At 36.8% G+C, this 17,232-nt stretch overlaps 1 protein-coding gene and 2 long non-coding RNA genes across 9 annotated transcripts in view; 1 reads left to right on the forward strand and 2 right to left on the reverse strand.

The window, feature by feature from the left end:
• Positions 1-14,720, forward strand: part of RORA (RAR related orphan receptor A) — a 409,489-nt gene extending 394,769 nt beyond the window's left edge. For all 7 annotated transcript variants that reach the window (XM_068695954.1, XM_068695953.1, XM_068695952.1 and 4 more), the window contains 4 exons: positions 117-224; positions 1,696-1,806; positions 2,972-3,084; positions 4,319-14,720. In XM_068695954.1, the coding sequence (XP_068552055.1) occupies positions 117-224; positions 1,696-1,806; positions 2,972-3,084; positions 4,319-4,483 (497 nt within the window). In that variant the 3' untranslated portion in view covers positions 4,484-14,720. The remainder of the gene's footprint in view (positions 1-116; positions 225-1,695; positions 1,807-2,971; positions 3,085-4,318) is intronic.
• LOC137863093 (uncharacterized) overlaps positions 1-17,232 on the reverse strand; it is a 508,128-nt gene that overhangs the window by 441,511 nt on the left and 49,385 nt on the right. The gene's annotated exons all lie outside the window — the stretch shown is intronic.
• Positions 220-17,202, reverse strand: LOC137863091 (uncharacterized). The gene is made up of 4 exons (XR_011100684.1): positions 17,012-17,202; positions 15,891-15,979; positions 3,384-3,452; positions 220-552 (listed from the first exon to the last, which is right to left on the reverse strand). It is a non-coding gene; the product is annotated as an uncharacterized lncRNA (long non-coding RNA).

Consider the following 17,232-nt stretch of genomic DNA (forward strand, 5'->3'; position numbering starts at 1 on the left):
AAACCTACTACTCTACTCAATCTATACTGAAGGCAGAGCATTTTGAAGTTTTTGAATCCTCACTTGCAACTGAAGTCTCTACTTAAATAGTCAAACATACATTGTTTCTGTTTTAGGGTCTTTAGAGGTTGTGTTCATCAGAATGTGCCGTGCCTTTGACTCCCAGAACAACACAGTCTACTTTGATGGCAAGTATGCTAGCCCAGAGGTTTTCAAGTCCTTAGGTAAGGAAATGTCAAGTGTTGCATTTTAAACCACAGAATAAAAACAATAAGGTAGAAGAGCAAGAGAGACAGCTGCCTTGAAAAAATCAGCTTGTAGTATTCAAATAAAAAGAGAGTTGAAAAGCTCAAACTGCTTATTTTGTAAACAATCGTGCTGGCTCTGTTTGAAGCCAAGCTGATTTCAGGAGTTAAAACAGCTTAACTCCATGCAGCAAAGGATTGTTGGTGTTAAAATCCATCATGTACCTTAGATCAGGGTAGATCTGTTTGGACACACTTGTGAAGAACAAGCTCAGATTTCATAATCCCTTGTAAAGTTTGATGTATCCTGTTGAAAAAAAAAAAAAAGAAACTTTAAGTCTCTTTTGGATACACTGACATTACTGCTTTGAAGTTGTTAATAGTGTCTTGTAATATGCAAAATCTAGTTATTTGCAAGTAAAATATTGTAAATATTTTTTTTTAATTAAACCATACCGTAGCAATTTTTTTAAACTTCTATTTTTAAAAGGATGCATTTAATTGGGTATAAATTTGGGATGTAAGCCATTTTAGAGGGCAGTGAAAAATGGCAGTGACAATATGGCAGAAGAATACCATACAGTTAATGAAGTATTCCATGCCTTTCTAAAATACCTCAAGGTACAAAGTCTCAGTGCAAACAATTCAGAGAATGCAGTATCAGATGTGGGCCTCTACCTCCTACTAGATCCAATGAAACATTACTTTCATCTGTTACCAACTACACCCAGAAATTTAAGCTGGGTTGGGGGCTGAGATCTGCAGAGGAGAACCCTATTCCAACAGAGGTTGCAGTCCCTTTCAAAGCAGGGCTCAGCTTTTGTGAACTGCGTAACAGCATGTGTAACAGCAGCAGTAACCTGACTTACACCTGTGTGAGCAAGAGAATGGATGAAAGGAGACACAGTTCTTTTTCTGCATGAAAAGCTTTCAGACCCTGGCTTCTCCTTTTGCTCCTGCATGTATCTTGTATGCCTTTCTCCCCTCCCTCTTCTGTGTGCTCAATATTATTGAAATCAGCATTTTTCAAGTACACATTTAAAACATCCAGTCCACAGTAACATGAGAAAGTTTCATTTAGAATGGCAACAAAGCCAAACTAATTTTGAGTTCAAAACTGGCTTGGTTTTCATCTGTATTTTCCCCAAAAGAACAACAAGATAAAATGTACAAAGCCTTCAGAATACTGGGTACCAGGGTGTGGGGGACTTGTGGGACTAGGTTAAATTGGTAAATAAATAAATAAATAAAATAGGGTGAATAGGTTAAAAAAAAAAACCAGGCATGAATGAGATCTCAATATCATTACTCAACAGTCCTTAAGGGGAAGAATGTTCACTCATGAAGTATTTTACACCCATGTTTCACCTTCATCAGAATATATCAGCAACTGTGTAGCTTTGAAATGGTTTTAAACAATTTGGCATGAGCTGCACCTTCTTTTTGGCAGGTTGTGAAGACTTCATTAGTTTTGTGTTTGAATTTGGAAAAAGTTTGTGTTCTATGCACCTGACAGAAGATGAGATAGCTTTGTTTTCTGCATTTGTTTTAATGTCAGCAGGTAAGAGAAAAAGTATTGCTCTAGGTTTCTACGGTAGAGTTCATTTTCATTTTGAAGTATCTTTTAATGGTAAAGCTAAGACTATCAGACAGCATGAAATGTCAACATTGTTTTGGTCCCTCATGACCTATTTTTTTCATAAATATATTTAAAACATAAATTTAAGAACAAATCAAGTTGGAAATTCTAATCTAAACCCATGTTTTCTAATGTTTCTCCTTGTTGTTGATATAGCTTCTTCGCAAAAGCTTAAATGCATGTTGATTGAGATCACCAGGGCGATCTAGGTGGGACAGGCAGAACATGGACAGCATTGAATTGATATAGTCAACTGCCAGTGTGTGTGAGTGTGCAGCTGTAGCAGAATTGTCACAAGCACGTGATAAAATATGTTTTTTTCTGAGATTATTATCTCAAACAGATTCACACAGTACTCCAGGTACTGGGAAGACATATTAAGCTGGGTGAAATAGGATACCACTTGAGAAAGTCAGTTTGTGTTTGGCATAAGACCAAAGGAAATACAGTCTTTTTTTAAACTGCAGTATAGTGGACTCAGCAGTATGTGTTGGAAGAGTCTATTAGCAACAGTGAGTTTATTGACTCCATCATAAATATATTTTTATGCTATTTGCCGTGATGGAAGTATGTTTGCCCTTTGTCTTAGTATTTAAGCCACAGAATCCCTCAGTTCTGCCACACTGGCTGTTGCAGGTAATCCTTCATTTCTGCTAGGAAGTTTAGGAGCACTTTTTGAATAGCTTAATATTGCTTCTGATTTTTCTGTATGTCACTGTAGGTCTAAGCAAAGAGATCCACTCCAACTGCTTGTTCATTGTGTAATCTATTCATTTCCCACTAAAAAGTTGCTAGCTTCGTTTTGTAAACACCCTGCATTTTAAAGACCTTATTAGCAAATAATTAATAAAGCTTATTCAGATATGCAGCACTCTTCTTATTGAGGGCTTTATAAAAGTAATTTTAAATGGAGGTAATAAATGTATTCCAAAACCTATGAATTTTAAAACTCATTTCTTATGTAAGAATGTTAAAATGTAAGGAAGATTGCAAACAGGAAATACAAATTTGCAATAGAATTAGTATTTCTTGGTGCAATGTGATGGATGTACGCAGTACTAGAGGTGTTAACTCCATTTGTATTTAGATCGTTCATGGCTCCAGGAGAAGGTAAAAATTGAAAAACTCCAACAGAAGATCCAGCTAGCACTTCAGCACGTCCTACAGAAGAACCACCGAGAAGATGGAATTCTAACAAAGGTATGAATCATACTGTGCCATGTCACGACTGTGAAAGTACACTTTCTTATGAACAATGTAAAAGCTTTTATTCATTTACTAAACCATACTTCAGTGTGGTTTACTAAAGTATGGTTTAGTAAATGCATAAATGCAAAATGAAAATGAAAACCCATCAACGTTTTTATTCTACTTGTCCTAAACAACATTTCTGCCATGCAGAACACTATTTCAGTTTTCCAATATGCAGGCCTTGATCTTCATGAAACCTCTGTCTGCATGACAACTAGGTTGTGACAAGACACAATATCCAAACTAACCTTGTTTCTCAGCATTCCGTGAGTTCCCCACACAGTCTTTTTCTCATCAGTTTTTCCAAATCTTGATGGCTAGGGAGGAGAAAAGAGATAGTAAATACTATTATGTTAATCTAAAGTATCATCACATAAGTTTTCAAAAATTCAAAGGCAGTGTGATGTTTTAAAAAAAAAAAAAAAAGTGAAAACCAGGGGAAGGACAGGCACTTCCTTGCAGACGTAGTTCCTTGTTGTTCATGCTTAGTTTAACACCATGGAATTAATTACAACAAGCAGGATGTTACAGCCCAGTATAAAGTCTAGGCTTTCCAGACTGTCCTCATTTCAAGTCCTAGCTTATATCATCCTTTTCCCAGCATATACTTTAGATACCTTTGTTAGAAAGTTCCAGTGCTTTTGTACAAGTATGTACTCAGTAAGTTCAATGACCGCTCTAGCCATATTTTTGAGTACAGATTTTTCTGATCTTTCCTTTATGACAATTTCATTTTACCTTTATTGGGCATAAATGTAAATAGCCTGATCTATTATACTGCCATTTCCCTATATAATACAGTGGGTTTAAGAGCTATCAGCCATGCCTTCTTCCAAGGGAGTAGCTAAGTAGCATGAATAAAGGTCCAGACAGGTAATAGTTCCATATCAATCTGGTGCTCATGGTATTGCCTAGATACTAGGCAAGTGATACATTTTCCTAGCGACTTCAAGGAAAGATTCTTTCACAAATAGTATTCATACATTACTTGATAGCATTTTAGTGGCTTCCCCCTTTTCCTTTTTATTAAATCTGACATACCGTACTCAGCCACTACTATGCTTCTGAAATGTCACTGTTAAGGTAAACAACTGAAGTGAATTCCGTATGTTTGAGAGAGCTCTGATCCTAAGGAGGCCTGGTTCTATGTATGACTCTGTGACTTCTGTTCATTTTTTTACAGTTAATATGCAAAGTGTCTACTTTAAGAGCACTGTGCGGACGACATACAGAAAAGCTTATGGCATTTAAAGCAATATACCCAGACATTGTACGACTTCATTTTCCTCCACTTTACAAGGAGTTGTTCACTTCAGAATTTGAGCCAGCGATGCAAATTGATGGGTAAACGTATCACCTAAGCACTTCTAGAATGTCTGAAGTACAAACATTAAAACAAAAGAAAGGAAAAGAGAAAAAAAAAAAGAAAAAAAGAAAACCAAGACACTTTATATGGCCCTGCACAGACCTAGGGAGCCAACACACTGCACATCTCTTGGCAGTCGGGGTCAGGCGAAGGATGGGAAACAATGAAACAAAGTTGAACTTGTTTTTCTCATGCATATGATTTCCATTATGCCTACAAATATGGACCCTTTTTCTGTCTCAGCTTCTCAATCCTTGACCTCTGTTTACACAGACTGAGGGTACTAATATCAGAAGGTTGTTTTCTCTTGTAGTTCACTGCCCAGACTTCTGACAGAACAATCAATTTGTTGATCAGAACAGAGAGTCCACCTAGTAATCAGCGACTGGTGTGCATTGCAGAGATTTCAGCATCAGTTTGCACAACTTGCTCATTGTTTCATGAAGGACGATTTTTTTCACCTACCACTGTTTGCCAGTAGACAGAACGGCATGAAAAGGGTCCATAGCAATAGCAACAATAGCATTATAATATATTACAGGGTAAATGGGCATGAAGACTATATATAGCAAAAGAGATATTGTTTATATATTGTTTTAATTAATATAAAATGTAGTTACTGGTATAGCTTTTCTTGTTGAATTGATAAGGCACTTTCATTTTGCACCTTTTTCTTTAAATTAAATGCTAGCGTGTTCATTGTTGTGTTGCATGTGCACCAGAAATTCAAGTTTAACTGAAAAAGGTTTTTGGCAGGTACTGGTACATTGGGAGGTATTTATGCTGCTGTTTTCCATGTTACTTTTAAAGAGAGGCTGGTCATATCCTGAAATGGTTACACAGATTTTTTTTTTTAAGAGTTAGAAAATAATGAAAAGTTTCTAAATTAAAATCAGCTTTTCAACTGTTAATTTAAAATGTACTTTTGTTTTCAAATCTTTCAAACCTGGATGTTTAAAATTATATGCCAAGATTCAGATTTAGGCACACAAGTCAAAAGCCTCATTTTCAAAGGTGCTGAGTTTCCTTGGACAAAGTTATCTTAAGCAATTACAGATCACTTACAGATAGAATAAACCTTCACCCTTGAAAATCAGACTGTTAACAAAGTGTGCAAAGCCCAACATAAACCCAGGTTTGAAGGGATTTACTTAAGTCTGTATCTACAGTAAAAGTATGTGTATGACATGTATGTGGAAAATTGATTTTTAGACATAATATTACATACTTTTTACTCCATTTTGTAAACAATGCCTTCAAACTCCAAACTCTATCCTATCAAAATCCACAGGATGTTTGGTTTTGGCTTCAGTGAGATTAGACAATGACCCATGTTCTTCAAACATCCACCAGTTCAATTTAAAGTAGCTGAACAGAATTGCTCTCTTTATTTAAATCGATGCACTTTAAAGTTTATCACATGAGAACAGACCAATAAAATAAGGGTACGCTGTTGCTAGAAAACATTGTTTTGGACTCTGTTTAATGCCTGGAAATCACAAATACCATAAATCTACATTTTGGCATTTTGAAGTTGTGATTCCTGCGTTGCGTAACCAACTGATAAGCCAAATCTTGCCATCTTTATTAATACGTTACCATTCTCTTTACATATAGTACTGTCTCTGAGTAAATGCAGCAAGATACAGAAATTAAATTAGTTCTGAAGGGAACATATCCACACTAAACCACATCACAAAATAAACTGTGGCTTATTGCACCAGAGGTGCGTAACTGCTTTTGGATGAGATGAGTACACACAACCAGATGTCTTATAGACCTGTACAAATTAAGTTTATGATGAAGTACATATGAAAAAAAAACAGGACTTTAAAAAAGAGAAAAAACCCACAATGTACTCCACCACTTCAATTTCCAAAGATAATAAATTGCTTACATACAGTCATTGAAAATAACATTGAATTGAACAGAAGCACACTGAAGTCTAACCATTTTAAAAGAAGAACTAGGACAGCAGATCATTACAAGCAAAACAGAGATTTATTCTGTGATTTGAATGTTTCCTTTGGGGTCAAATTGAGCCATTCAGCCATGACCTCTCAAAGTCGTTTTTTTTCGTCAGGGAACCTTGTAGATAGCACTGGATAGCACTTGGCTATCATTCCTCTATATGGGGTGAAAGCAGGGAGAGGTGGACAGGAACACTTACAGCTTTGTGAGCACCAGGATGGAGGCCAGAGAGCTGTCCTTGTGCTGTGCCATCCTGCCCGCTCCCAGCCCAGCACACGCTCTCTGCAATCTCACTGCTACCTTTTCCTAGAATCATTGTTTACTTTATTGGAGTAACTGGCATGATACGGTACTTTGATTCCAGTATGTGTTCCTACTTTTAAACCAACATTTTTAACTAACAAATGTTTTCTGAATGTGACCAGCCTGAGGTGCTAGTCCTTTAAAGATCAACTAAACTTAATTGCAGTGTCAACTAATGAGTAATGAAGTAAGACTTGTACTTTTTTAGAGAGTGAGATACAACTCCTGTTTCTGAAAATAAGTAGACTACGAGGCAATTGGGATTAATTTTCAGTCACATCATTAACCTATCTTTTCCTGATGAATATTAGTACTTTACCAGGCCTTTAGACGCCAATGGTTTTGTTCAGTATCTAGTTCAGAGTATTTATACCCATAAGTCACTGACAACACAGAATTTGGGAGCATTTAATAATAAAATGCATAATCATAGAAGGGTTCCTAATAAGGCCTTAACTGAAAGCCTGTTACATCTAGAATTGGCTTGTGCCATGATCTCCCAGGTTATGCAGCACCTACACACTGCTGTTTTTCACAGCGGGAGCTCCTGTGTACTAGCACCTTGTCAAACCAGGCTGTGCATACACACCCCAAGGAAGTCTGCTTTCCTGATCACAGTTAGCAGCCACTTGGCAGTAAAATATTACTGGCTTTGTTTCGCTTGGTAGAGACAAGGAAAAAAGAGATACGGCCATGGCAGGTGTACTGAAAAGACGGCAGTTGCCACAGAGGCTGTTATGAAAGGGGATGTAGACTAGCCTCAGTGCGGCTGGCCGGAATGCCTGCCATGTGAGAACCTGACGCGGCAGAGGAAGTGCACTCTGCACAACTCTGGGACTGTGGCCTGGTGTCAGACAATCAACAGACTATTCAGTTAAAAACCATACTGGGGGGCAGTGGATATTCACAAGTATCTTCATGATCTGCCCAGCTGACTACAAACAAAAACATGAGGATAGCTGAAGATAAAGAAGTAACATACTGCTCTTGAATGATCCATTCATTGAGGTCTGCAAAGAGACTTTTTATTGGGCATAACTATCCACAGAGATATTTTCTGGCTTTCTAGAAAAGAGTATAGTATACTGTCATTTGGACGGCCCTAACATACTTCAGCATCTCTAACATTGTTTGGTTTTTAAAAACTATGGGATGAGGTGAAAAGGGAGGCTGTTTTTAAGTTTGGTTGTTCTTTATTAAAGCTTATCTATCTTAGTATGGATACCAAGATATCTGTGTGTGTATGTGCACCTGTGTGTGTGAGAGAGAGTACTGTTGTGCGCACATGAATATATGCGTGGGTGCGTGTGAGTGGCTGCTTCTAGGCTCTTAAGTGTCAATGAAAAAAAATGTATTGAAAATACTTAAGACAAAAACAGAAGGTGGAAAAAAGATTTATTCTATACAAAGCCTTGTCTGGACCACTTTAGAGAGACTTCTATTTTTTTAACCCTTCTATAAATATTTGATGGCACTTGAAATATTCCTGCAATAAAATGTGATTTGTGTAAACATTAAAAAAAAAAAAAAAGATTTTGTAATGTGAAACAATGAAAGAAAGTAATGTAATTTTTCTAAAAAACAAAAAAAAAACACAAATGAACGAACTTTGTATTATTTTCTTGATGGAATTTGTCTATTTGTCTTTGGAAAACTTTTTATTTCATTGAATGTGCCATAGTAGAGGTGTGTGTTTCTTTTTCTTTCTTTTCTTCATTTTTTACATTGTAGATTTAAGGAATAGCTGTGTTCCGACATTCCAAAATGCAAGATGACATAGCGGTCATGATTAAAAGGTTTGATTAGTAAGCTTCAATCATTGTTGCTTTTTTTGCACATGTTCTTCATTCCTCTACAGTGCAATATGTACATAGAGCACTTGCGGGTGTAACCTTGATCCCTCAGGGAAAAATACATATTTGTACAGGATTTTTTTTGCCTTTTTTTTTTTTTTTTTTTTTTTTTTTGCTAAGGAATGTCGATTGAATCACTTGTCTGTTGTTGAGGGGCAGCCAGATAATAATCCTAAACCACTGTCACAAAACATTGACTGTTTAATAATTTTGTGCCCTTTTATTATTTAAAAAGAAAAATAAAAGTTATTTTCTGACAGTTCTTTGTGCTGATTGGTGAAAAAAAGGGTAAATATATAAGCACCTTATGATTGACTTAACTGTGAATGACAATCCATCTTGTTATCAACAACGGAGGCCCTATCATTTTGGAGCTGGGGTTAAGAGTCAGAAACTAATGTGCTCAGGGATCTTCTAAAACTCTTCAACAGGGTGGCCAGTACTACTGGTGGGACAAATTACTTTAAAAAGAAAAAAAAAAAAAAGCTAGTATTTCTTCCCTTCCCCTTTCCCTCTCTCCCCCAGGCACATGAGAACTGGATAGATTTTTATTTTTTTTTAACTAAATGCTCTATGTGTGCCTCGTTCTATGACTCAGTTTTGCAATCTATCTGCTCCTTGGTCTTTATTTTCTTCCAAACAATATTACTCCAAACAATTGCAAAGGTTTTGCAATTATATTTTAGCTAATAAATGAATGCTGATCCATTAATAGATCATGATGGAAATTTAATTTCAATAACCTCTGGACGTTATTATAATCATAGGACTTTTTCCAGGTGAATTTCTGTGTTTTGCAATATAAAATGGGTTTTCAGTATTTAAATTGTCAAAGAAAACAAATCAGTTTATAATAGTATAATATGAATGAAAATGCAATGATCAGGTTTTGGCAGTAAAGTCACATAGAATACAAGAACAGTAATTCAGACCTTGTCTGTCATTATCACTTATGCTTCATGGTAAAGCAAAAAACCTGACAGGAAAGAAACACTAAGGCTGAAGTCAGTCATTTTCGTATCTAGTACATCAATTTCAAATGATCACAACAGTAGCAAAAACCAGCAGTGTCTAGTAAGTCTCTAAGTGCCAAATTGTATGATTCTGGAAGCCTATCACAATTAGTTTTCTTTTGTGGCCTCACATTCTTTTGAAAATGCAAGTAGGAAAGTAAATAAGCAACTATGGCCAAAATGAGCAAGATTTCAAGACTGGTTAGATCAGGAAGAGAGTGAATTTCTCTATCAAACATCTTTTTTTCTTGCAAAAAGCATCAGTTCTCCAGTATCTTAGGTTAGTAAGTTTGTTTTGTTTTCCACTGGGTCTGTGGCTTCCAGTTGTTTACTTGATCTTACATATAATCATTAGGGAAACCTTTCTTAACATTTTGCAAGCTGATGGTCCAGTTTAGCTTGGAATGGCCTTCTAAGGCTTACAACTGCTAAGTAAGTATGACCTCCTGATTAGCTTGTGTTCTGGCAATGTCACCAGAAGAAAATCACTATTGCTGATTCTCAACAGAAATCCTCCTATTCATACTTGCTGATCAATTAAATATACTATTAATACTCGCAGTCTACACAATGTATTAACTATGTAGCGGGGTGATCCAAACATTACAGTATCTTCTTTTGGGCTCTAAGGATTGACATAGATGTTCCCCAGTCTGTACTTGATGAACAAACAGGTTGCCAGTACAAGCTGTGCAAACAGTATATGATTTTTTCCAGCAAATTCTTGAAGTCTCCAAAGTAGATAAATTTACTAATATCAGTGTCAGAAACAGCATTTATCATCCAATATCCCAAAATAAGAAGTAATTAGCTTTTGAGTAGTCAGTATCCGAAATTCTACCTGTGCTAGCTCATTTTGATTGCACAGAGGAAACATTTTTATTTTCCTTAGCTAGAGAAATGTAACTACTAGAATTATTTTTTTTATTATTAATACTAATATTTATTACTTTAAACATTGCATTCCATCAATGTATTTGAATATTAACCTCCTATTTTCTTTTTGCATAAATATTTGTCAGTAAATCATTTGGTGGAAATGAGGGCAAATGCATAAGGATACCAAATACAACAACAAAAAGAGAAGTTTTAAAATCTGAATGATTTATTTATTTAAAAATCACTGAGTATGTGCTTTAATCCTAGTACTGTGTTAGTAGCTCACTAAATAATGCTAAGTCACTGGACTTGAGGGGAAAATATGTAACATTTAGGTTAATATACAGTCTATCTTTGGAACTTTATTCAGGTACTAAATAGAATTTTAACATCAAAGTAAAAGCTGTATTCTACCTATTTCACACGTAACATTGCTCTTTATCTTGTCTTTTGTTTGTTTGCCTTTATCATCGGTAGAATATAGCAATAACTTTATAGCAATAAGTAGGCTATCCAAATAAGAAAAAACATGATAAAGGCTTCAGATCAATACTCATGGGTTCAATCCTCCTGCCACAATATTCATTTCTTTGTCTTCCCTCAGAATTTCATTACTTCTTTAAGCTGACCTTCACAATCAAGTTGTTCAACTTGATATGTGACACCACACCTTTTTGTTAACACCTGCATGTTTTCAGTGTTCCTATGTCCTTTGTGTACTTGTTTTCCTGCAAGTCAGTGTTTCTCAAGCTTTCTGAAAGCACAGTCGCTCTGGGCTATATTTCTTCATAGAGCTCTATGTGTTGGAATTAACTTAGTTTTCCTGGGGTAGGGAGTGAGAACCAGGTGTAATTACTGGCCGCCTTGCCCAACTAAAGCAACTGAGCTGCTGCTGGGTGTTCAGCAGTAACTCCATGGCTACCACAAGCACAGGCAGCCAACAGCCAGTTCTTGCAGCCCCTTCATGCCCGGGGAGCTGAGCTGCATCCACTAAGTAGGATGAGTTCCCCGGACAGCACAGTGCGTCTGTTTGTGCTGGTGAACAGAGCTGCTACGATTCACATAGAACCGAGCTGTGTGAGCCTGACAGAGTGTTTTGATAATAATCTAAACACTTGGGCAACTTTTAATGGTTGTGACTTTCAGTTTGAGAAACACTAACCTAAATTACCCCACAGAGTCTTAATGTAGATGCATAAACTTTACAGGAATTTGCAATCTGTAATGCTGTCATTTCTAATGCAGAGAATTCATAAGCAATACAGTGAATTTTATTTCACAAAAAGGCATACGTACTGTACACCTTTCTAAATCCAAAATGTTCCTCATTTCTACATTGATTTAGAAACAAGTTACAAAACAGTGGTGAATATTTGAAATATTAGGACATTAACTGGCTGCTTCTTTATATGTAACTGTACTGTCTGCCTGCTCCTTTTCTGGAGATGTGTTTTTGTATTGGATGTTTGGGCCAATGGGAGGCTTCAAGCTACAATGTATTTTCCCAGTTTAAATATATTTAACATATGACAAACCCCAGACAAGGCTTTTTAAAATGTATAAAGAACTGCAGTGTTAGGTGGTTTATTTGCAAACTGTTTTCAATGTTGTCCATTTTTATGGCACCTTTAACAATATTCTTGTTTCCAAAGTACAAAAAAGGTTAAAAAATACTCTAGCCATAACTGAATGTCAAGCAATAAAAACAAATGACTTTTTGTGCATAGATTTAAAAGAAATACAAGTTTTAGACATCTGCATGTAAATGCAATCTCTTGTTTACTGCTTTCTTAAACTTGAGCAACTGATTCCTTATTTTACTACTAATTTAAGGACTTGTAATGGCCTGTAAACATTTTATCTTGCTCTATTCTTTCAACTCTAACTTCGTCTCTGCTTTGGAGTCATAATATTTAATGTTGTTCTGCTCACCTCTATACAGTTAACTTTTTGCTTTCATTCTGTATAGATAAAGTTATACTATAAACAGCCTACACAGTGCAAATATTTATCTGTTTATCAAATACCACATTATGCTGTATAATATCTGTTTTACTATATAATCTATTTTAGACATAGCTGTTTAGAACTAGAGTGTGCTATTTTTGTGTTTTTCTGATGTGTGGTGCTAGATAAGTTACTTTTGTGAACAAAAGCAAACAAACCCCTTTTATTCCTAGACAATACCACCTTTGGGTCTTGTTAATTTCACTGAGTATAACTATATATAAATATATATATATTTGTGTATATATATATATATACACCTACATATGCCCAACAAGTACCTGTATCAGAGTACAAGATTTGGGACATGGTTTTCTCTTTAAATGCATAGTGTCATTATATAAATTATTCTATAGTATATTTAATAAGGAGAAAATTACTTCACCGGTACAGATACTTGATATCAAATGTAGAATTTTCTTCTACATTATTAACATTACTAAAAACGTTCTGTCCAGCTTGATACCCTTTTGGTTAATAAATCAGTCTGCCTGTATCGTATCAGAAACAAGAAAAGAATCAAATCTAGCAGTATAAACTATTTACAATATGCTGTCTGTCTGAAAGGGAGGTAGTTATTTGGCTTGTTTGTAGATATCTATCTTCTTGTGGCATCTGATATTTATAGATGTTATTCTGATGGGTGCCTTCCTCCCTCTTCACATTAAATAGGATCTGTACACACTCAAACCGCAGATGTTACTAGGCTATGCCTACACAATTAACTCCAGTTACTGTAAATAGGAATTTTCTGTAAATCTTCGATGATAGATCGATGGCTAAATTCAGTCCTTGGGTATGCTTTATAAATCACGCATACATATCTGAGGACAGCCACTAGCAACTAAAGTTAATTAAGGAGTGGAATTCGCAACATTTGTCAGGTCTGGGGGTTTTGTTTTTATTTTTCATATATACCTTAATTTACATAGTCATGTACCCTTAAAAGTATTCTTATCCCCTGTTCCTTTCATTCTAGATACTGTTTTCGTGTTAATTCTTAAAAAACAATGGATATCAAATATCTAACTAAGGAGGTAATTAACCTTTTAAATATTTATTAGAATTTTTCTGTAATATTACTGAATTTATAAGATCTTTAGCAAAGATTTTTGAGCAATTTATTAAATACAATTGTTTCTGTTTACTGCACTTTTTGATAATAGAAGGTAGTGAATTTTAAAGCCATGATTCTTGGCTTCCATGCACTGCTTTTATACCCTCAATTCAAGGAATATATATATATAAATAATTTTTTTTAAACAGCAAACATACTGTTGTCCTAAAAATAAATACAAACTTTACTGCACCGTGCATATATTTTCATAAGTGGAATGTTTAATTGCAAACACTATCAGGATAATTATAAAAACCTCTTGAAGCTACAATCTTATTTAAATACAAGCCATGACAATTTTATTTTCCCTTGTTGATTTAAGTCACCTTTTGATATTTTCAAAAAGAAAAGGAGTCGCTCTTAAATTTGTATGTACTAACTTATACGTAATGCTAGGAACACGTTCTCCCTATTGTTTTAATTTTAATAGTTTAATATATTTATGCAAAACCATTTGGTTAACATATTTTCCCTGTTGACTAAATGTTCAACGTAACAAAATGAGAATAAATGATGATTTCAAATATACGTCAGTTTGAGGATTAAGCACATGAACTTCAAAAACCTCGTTGAGTGATATGCTTAAATTTCTGTAAATACACACAACTTCAAATGAAACTATACTGTACATGTAAATGTATGCCGTCTGTTATGTGTACAGTATGTATAAATTCCTTTTCTAGCCACCATTAAACGTAAGCCATCAAGAGGAATACTAAAGTGGTATTGTACTAAACCTTTGCTAATGATCTTTACCCAATCACTTAACTTTTCACTTTCATGGACCTTTCCAATTCACTCTTACGATAGCCTGCTTATATTCAAGTTTGTTATTTTACTCAGTCCCGAAAAAAAGTATTTTGATTCATTTTGTAAATATGACTGTAAAAATAAGAGATTTAATGTTGTCTTTTAAATACTCCAATTTTCATTCTAATATGAATGTTGTTATATTGTACTTAGAAACTGTACCTTTAATATTACATTACCTTTATTAAGTGCATTGAACACATCGATTTTAGATGTGCTTTATGTACTGTTATCCTGTAATAAAACTTCAGCTTCTAATGGAAAAATCTGTCTTGACTCTTTTTGTTAGTAAAATCTTGTGTTTTTCTGTATTTTGATATGTATTAGGTTAATCTCAAGAGATCAACAATTACAAAATTAGGCTGTGCTTTCAGGCACATATATCAAGAGGTTTTTGTAATGTAAATCAAAAACACTTGATGGCAGGGAAATTAGAAGACTCCCCAACACCTTTTAAGCTCCCCTTTTGGCTAAGAAGAGCATGAACATCCTCAGATTTATTTTGGATCAGTCTAGCTTCCCTATCCTTGAAAGTGTCTTCTTTAACATCACAGTTCGCTGCGTCAAGTGCACCATACAAGAAATCTGGCTTAAAAACTAACCAGTGAATTTGGAGATTACACTTTGGGCTAGTTCTGAAAGAGGATTCATGGATCAAAACTGAAGTTTTAGTATTAGTCATGAAAATTCAAAGTTGCAGCTCCCCTCTGTTGTGCTAACTTGGGGGCACCTTTGATTTCTATCTTAAGACTTCAGGCATGTAAAATTCTCTTTGTACCTCTAGCCAGCAATGCCTCAGTCTTGGCAGAACTTTAACAGCTCAGTATTAATTTGCCTGACCATAATCCAGAATTAGTTATTAGCATTCATCTTTGAAGCACTGCATCTGGAAGCCTTCACCTACATATTGAATCTCCAAGAAAAAAATGATGGAAGCCATTGCTCTCCTAGAGCGAGTGCTAAGTAGTGCCATTTGTTCTTGGGCAAACTCAATGGCTTAAGCACTCTCTGAGACACTGGAATTCCAAGTTTAATTTTCTCATCCTCAGGATGTGATTTCTGCCCAATCTCTTCATTTGCAGGAGATGACACTAGCCACTGGACGAACTAGCCACTGATATGTTAGGCAACATCCATTCAAAGTAAAACAAAAGAAATTACTGTGAAATGAGAGACAATCTGTGGACTCCCATGTCTGCCAGTAACAAAAGCTGAACTGTAGGCTAGGATCTGGTGGCTTTCAATGTGTCCTGGTGCTCACATTTATGTCACAGAAATAGAAAAACCATGTTTATAAAGTATATCACTTCAAGGAAGAAAAAAAAAAAGGAAAGTGCAGGCTTTAGGGAGATGCCAGACTGAAGTTTGACTTAACTTGACACATTCACAACCTGGGCAAGTCTTCTCATCATTGTGCTAAGTAACTGCCACCATACCTGAGCTTTGAAGTAAGATTACTCCTCATAAGGCTACCTCCAAGAATGGACTCTGGGAGACTCCAGTGAGAAATAAAACCTTTCTGCCTCTGAGACAAAAAAAAAAAAAAAAAGCGCAAAATTAAAATCAGACCATTTTCTTAATGCTGAACTGCAAACTAGAGACTCCTTGGTTGGTGGGTTTGGACAAAGACTCACAGAATGGTTTGGATTGGAAGGGGCCTTAAAGACTACCTAGTTCCAACCCCTGCCATGGGCAGGGTCACCTCCCACCTGACCAGGTTACCCAAAGCCCCATCCAACCTGGCCTTAAGCAGTTCCAGGGAAGGGGCATCCATAGCTTCCCTGGGCAACCTGTTCCTCACCATACCCAGAATAAGGAATTTCTTCCAAATATCTGATCTACTTCTACCCTCTTTTAAAACCATTAACCCTCGTCCTATCAGCACATATCCTACCAAAGACAATTTCCCCATCTTTCTTGTAGGCCCCCTTCAACCATGGCAAGGACGCACTGCGGTCTGCCCAGAGCCTTCTCTGTTGCAGACTGACCAGCCCCAGCTCTCTCAGCCTGTCTTCATAGCCCTTTGATCATCTTTGTGGCCCTCCTCTCTGCTACTGGACCCCTGGACCCGGATGCAGTACTCTCGAAAATTCTGAATCCTCTCAATATTGATAGGCATTTGTATATAATCCCCAGAGTTTTAGTTACAGGACTAGGTGCTCTGAATACTTTGACCGCTACAATATGCAGTTTCCTCTTCATTTCTCCATCGGTAGAGCTGTGAAGAGGATCACTTTTTCTTATAAAACCACAAGTGAATGACTTTCTGTGATGTAAATCTACAGCTACTAAGAACATTTGAACTCGCTATTTTACCACACTGGGAAGCCTCATCATCAGAAAATTTAAAAAAGGGTGGAGGGGGGGCAGATTTTGTGGCTCTGCCCTGCTGCTACCAAGTAACCCAGGGAATAACCCTGGGAGATTGAAAACCCAGGGGGGAGAGGGGAGCCGCTTAGCGCAGCCACCACCGTGAGGCGCCTCGGCCCTCACACCTGGCCAAACCCCCTGAGGGCCCAACCGCCCGGCAGAGCCCGGCCCGGCCGCCTCATCGCACCTGAGGCGGGCACAGGCGCCTCGAGGCGCCCGGTCCCCGGTCAGGGCCACACCGTAGCGAAGGCCGTGGAGGCGGGTGCGAGCCCCGGGGCAGCCCCTCAGCCGCACCTCCGGCCCGGCCCCGCGCCCTCGCCGCGGCGGCGCCTGCCACAAGATGGCCGCCGGCAGCCCACCGCCCGCCCGCGCCTACGCCGCCATTGGCTGGCTCGGCACAGCCGATCC

The sequence above is a fragment of the Anas acuta genome, chromosome 12 (genome assembly GCF_963932015.1).
Source record: "Anas acuta chromosome 12, bAnaAcu1.1, whole genome shotgun sequence".
Classification (NCBI taxonomy): domain Eukaryota; kingdom Metazoa; phylum Chordata; class Aves; order Anseriformes; family Anatidae; genus Anas; species Anas acuta.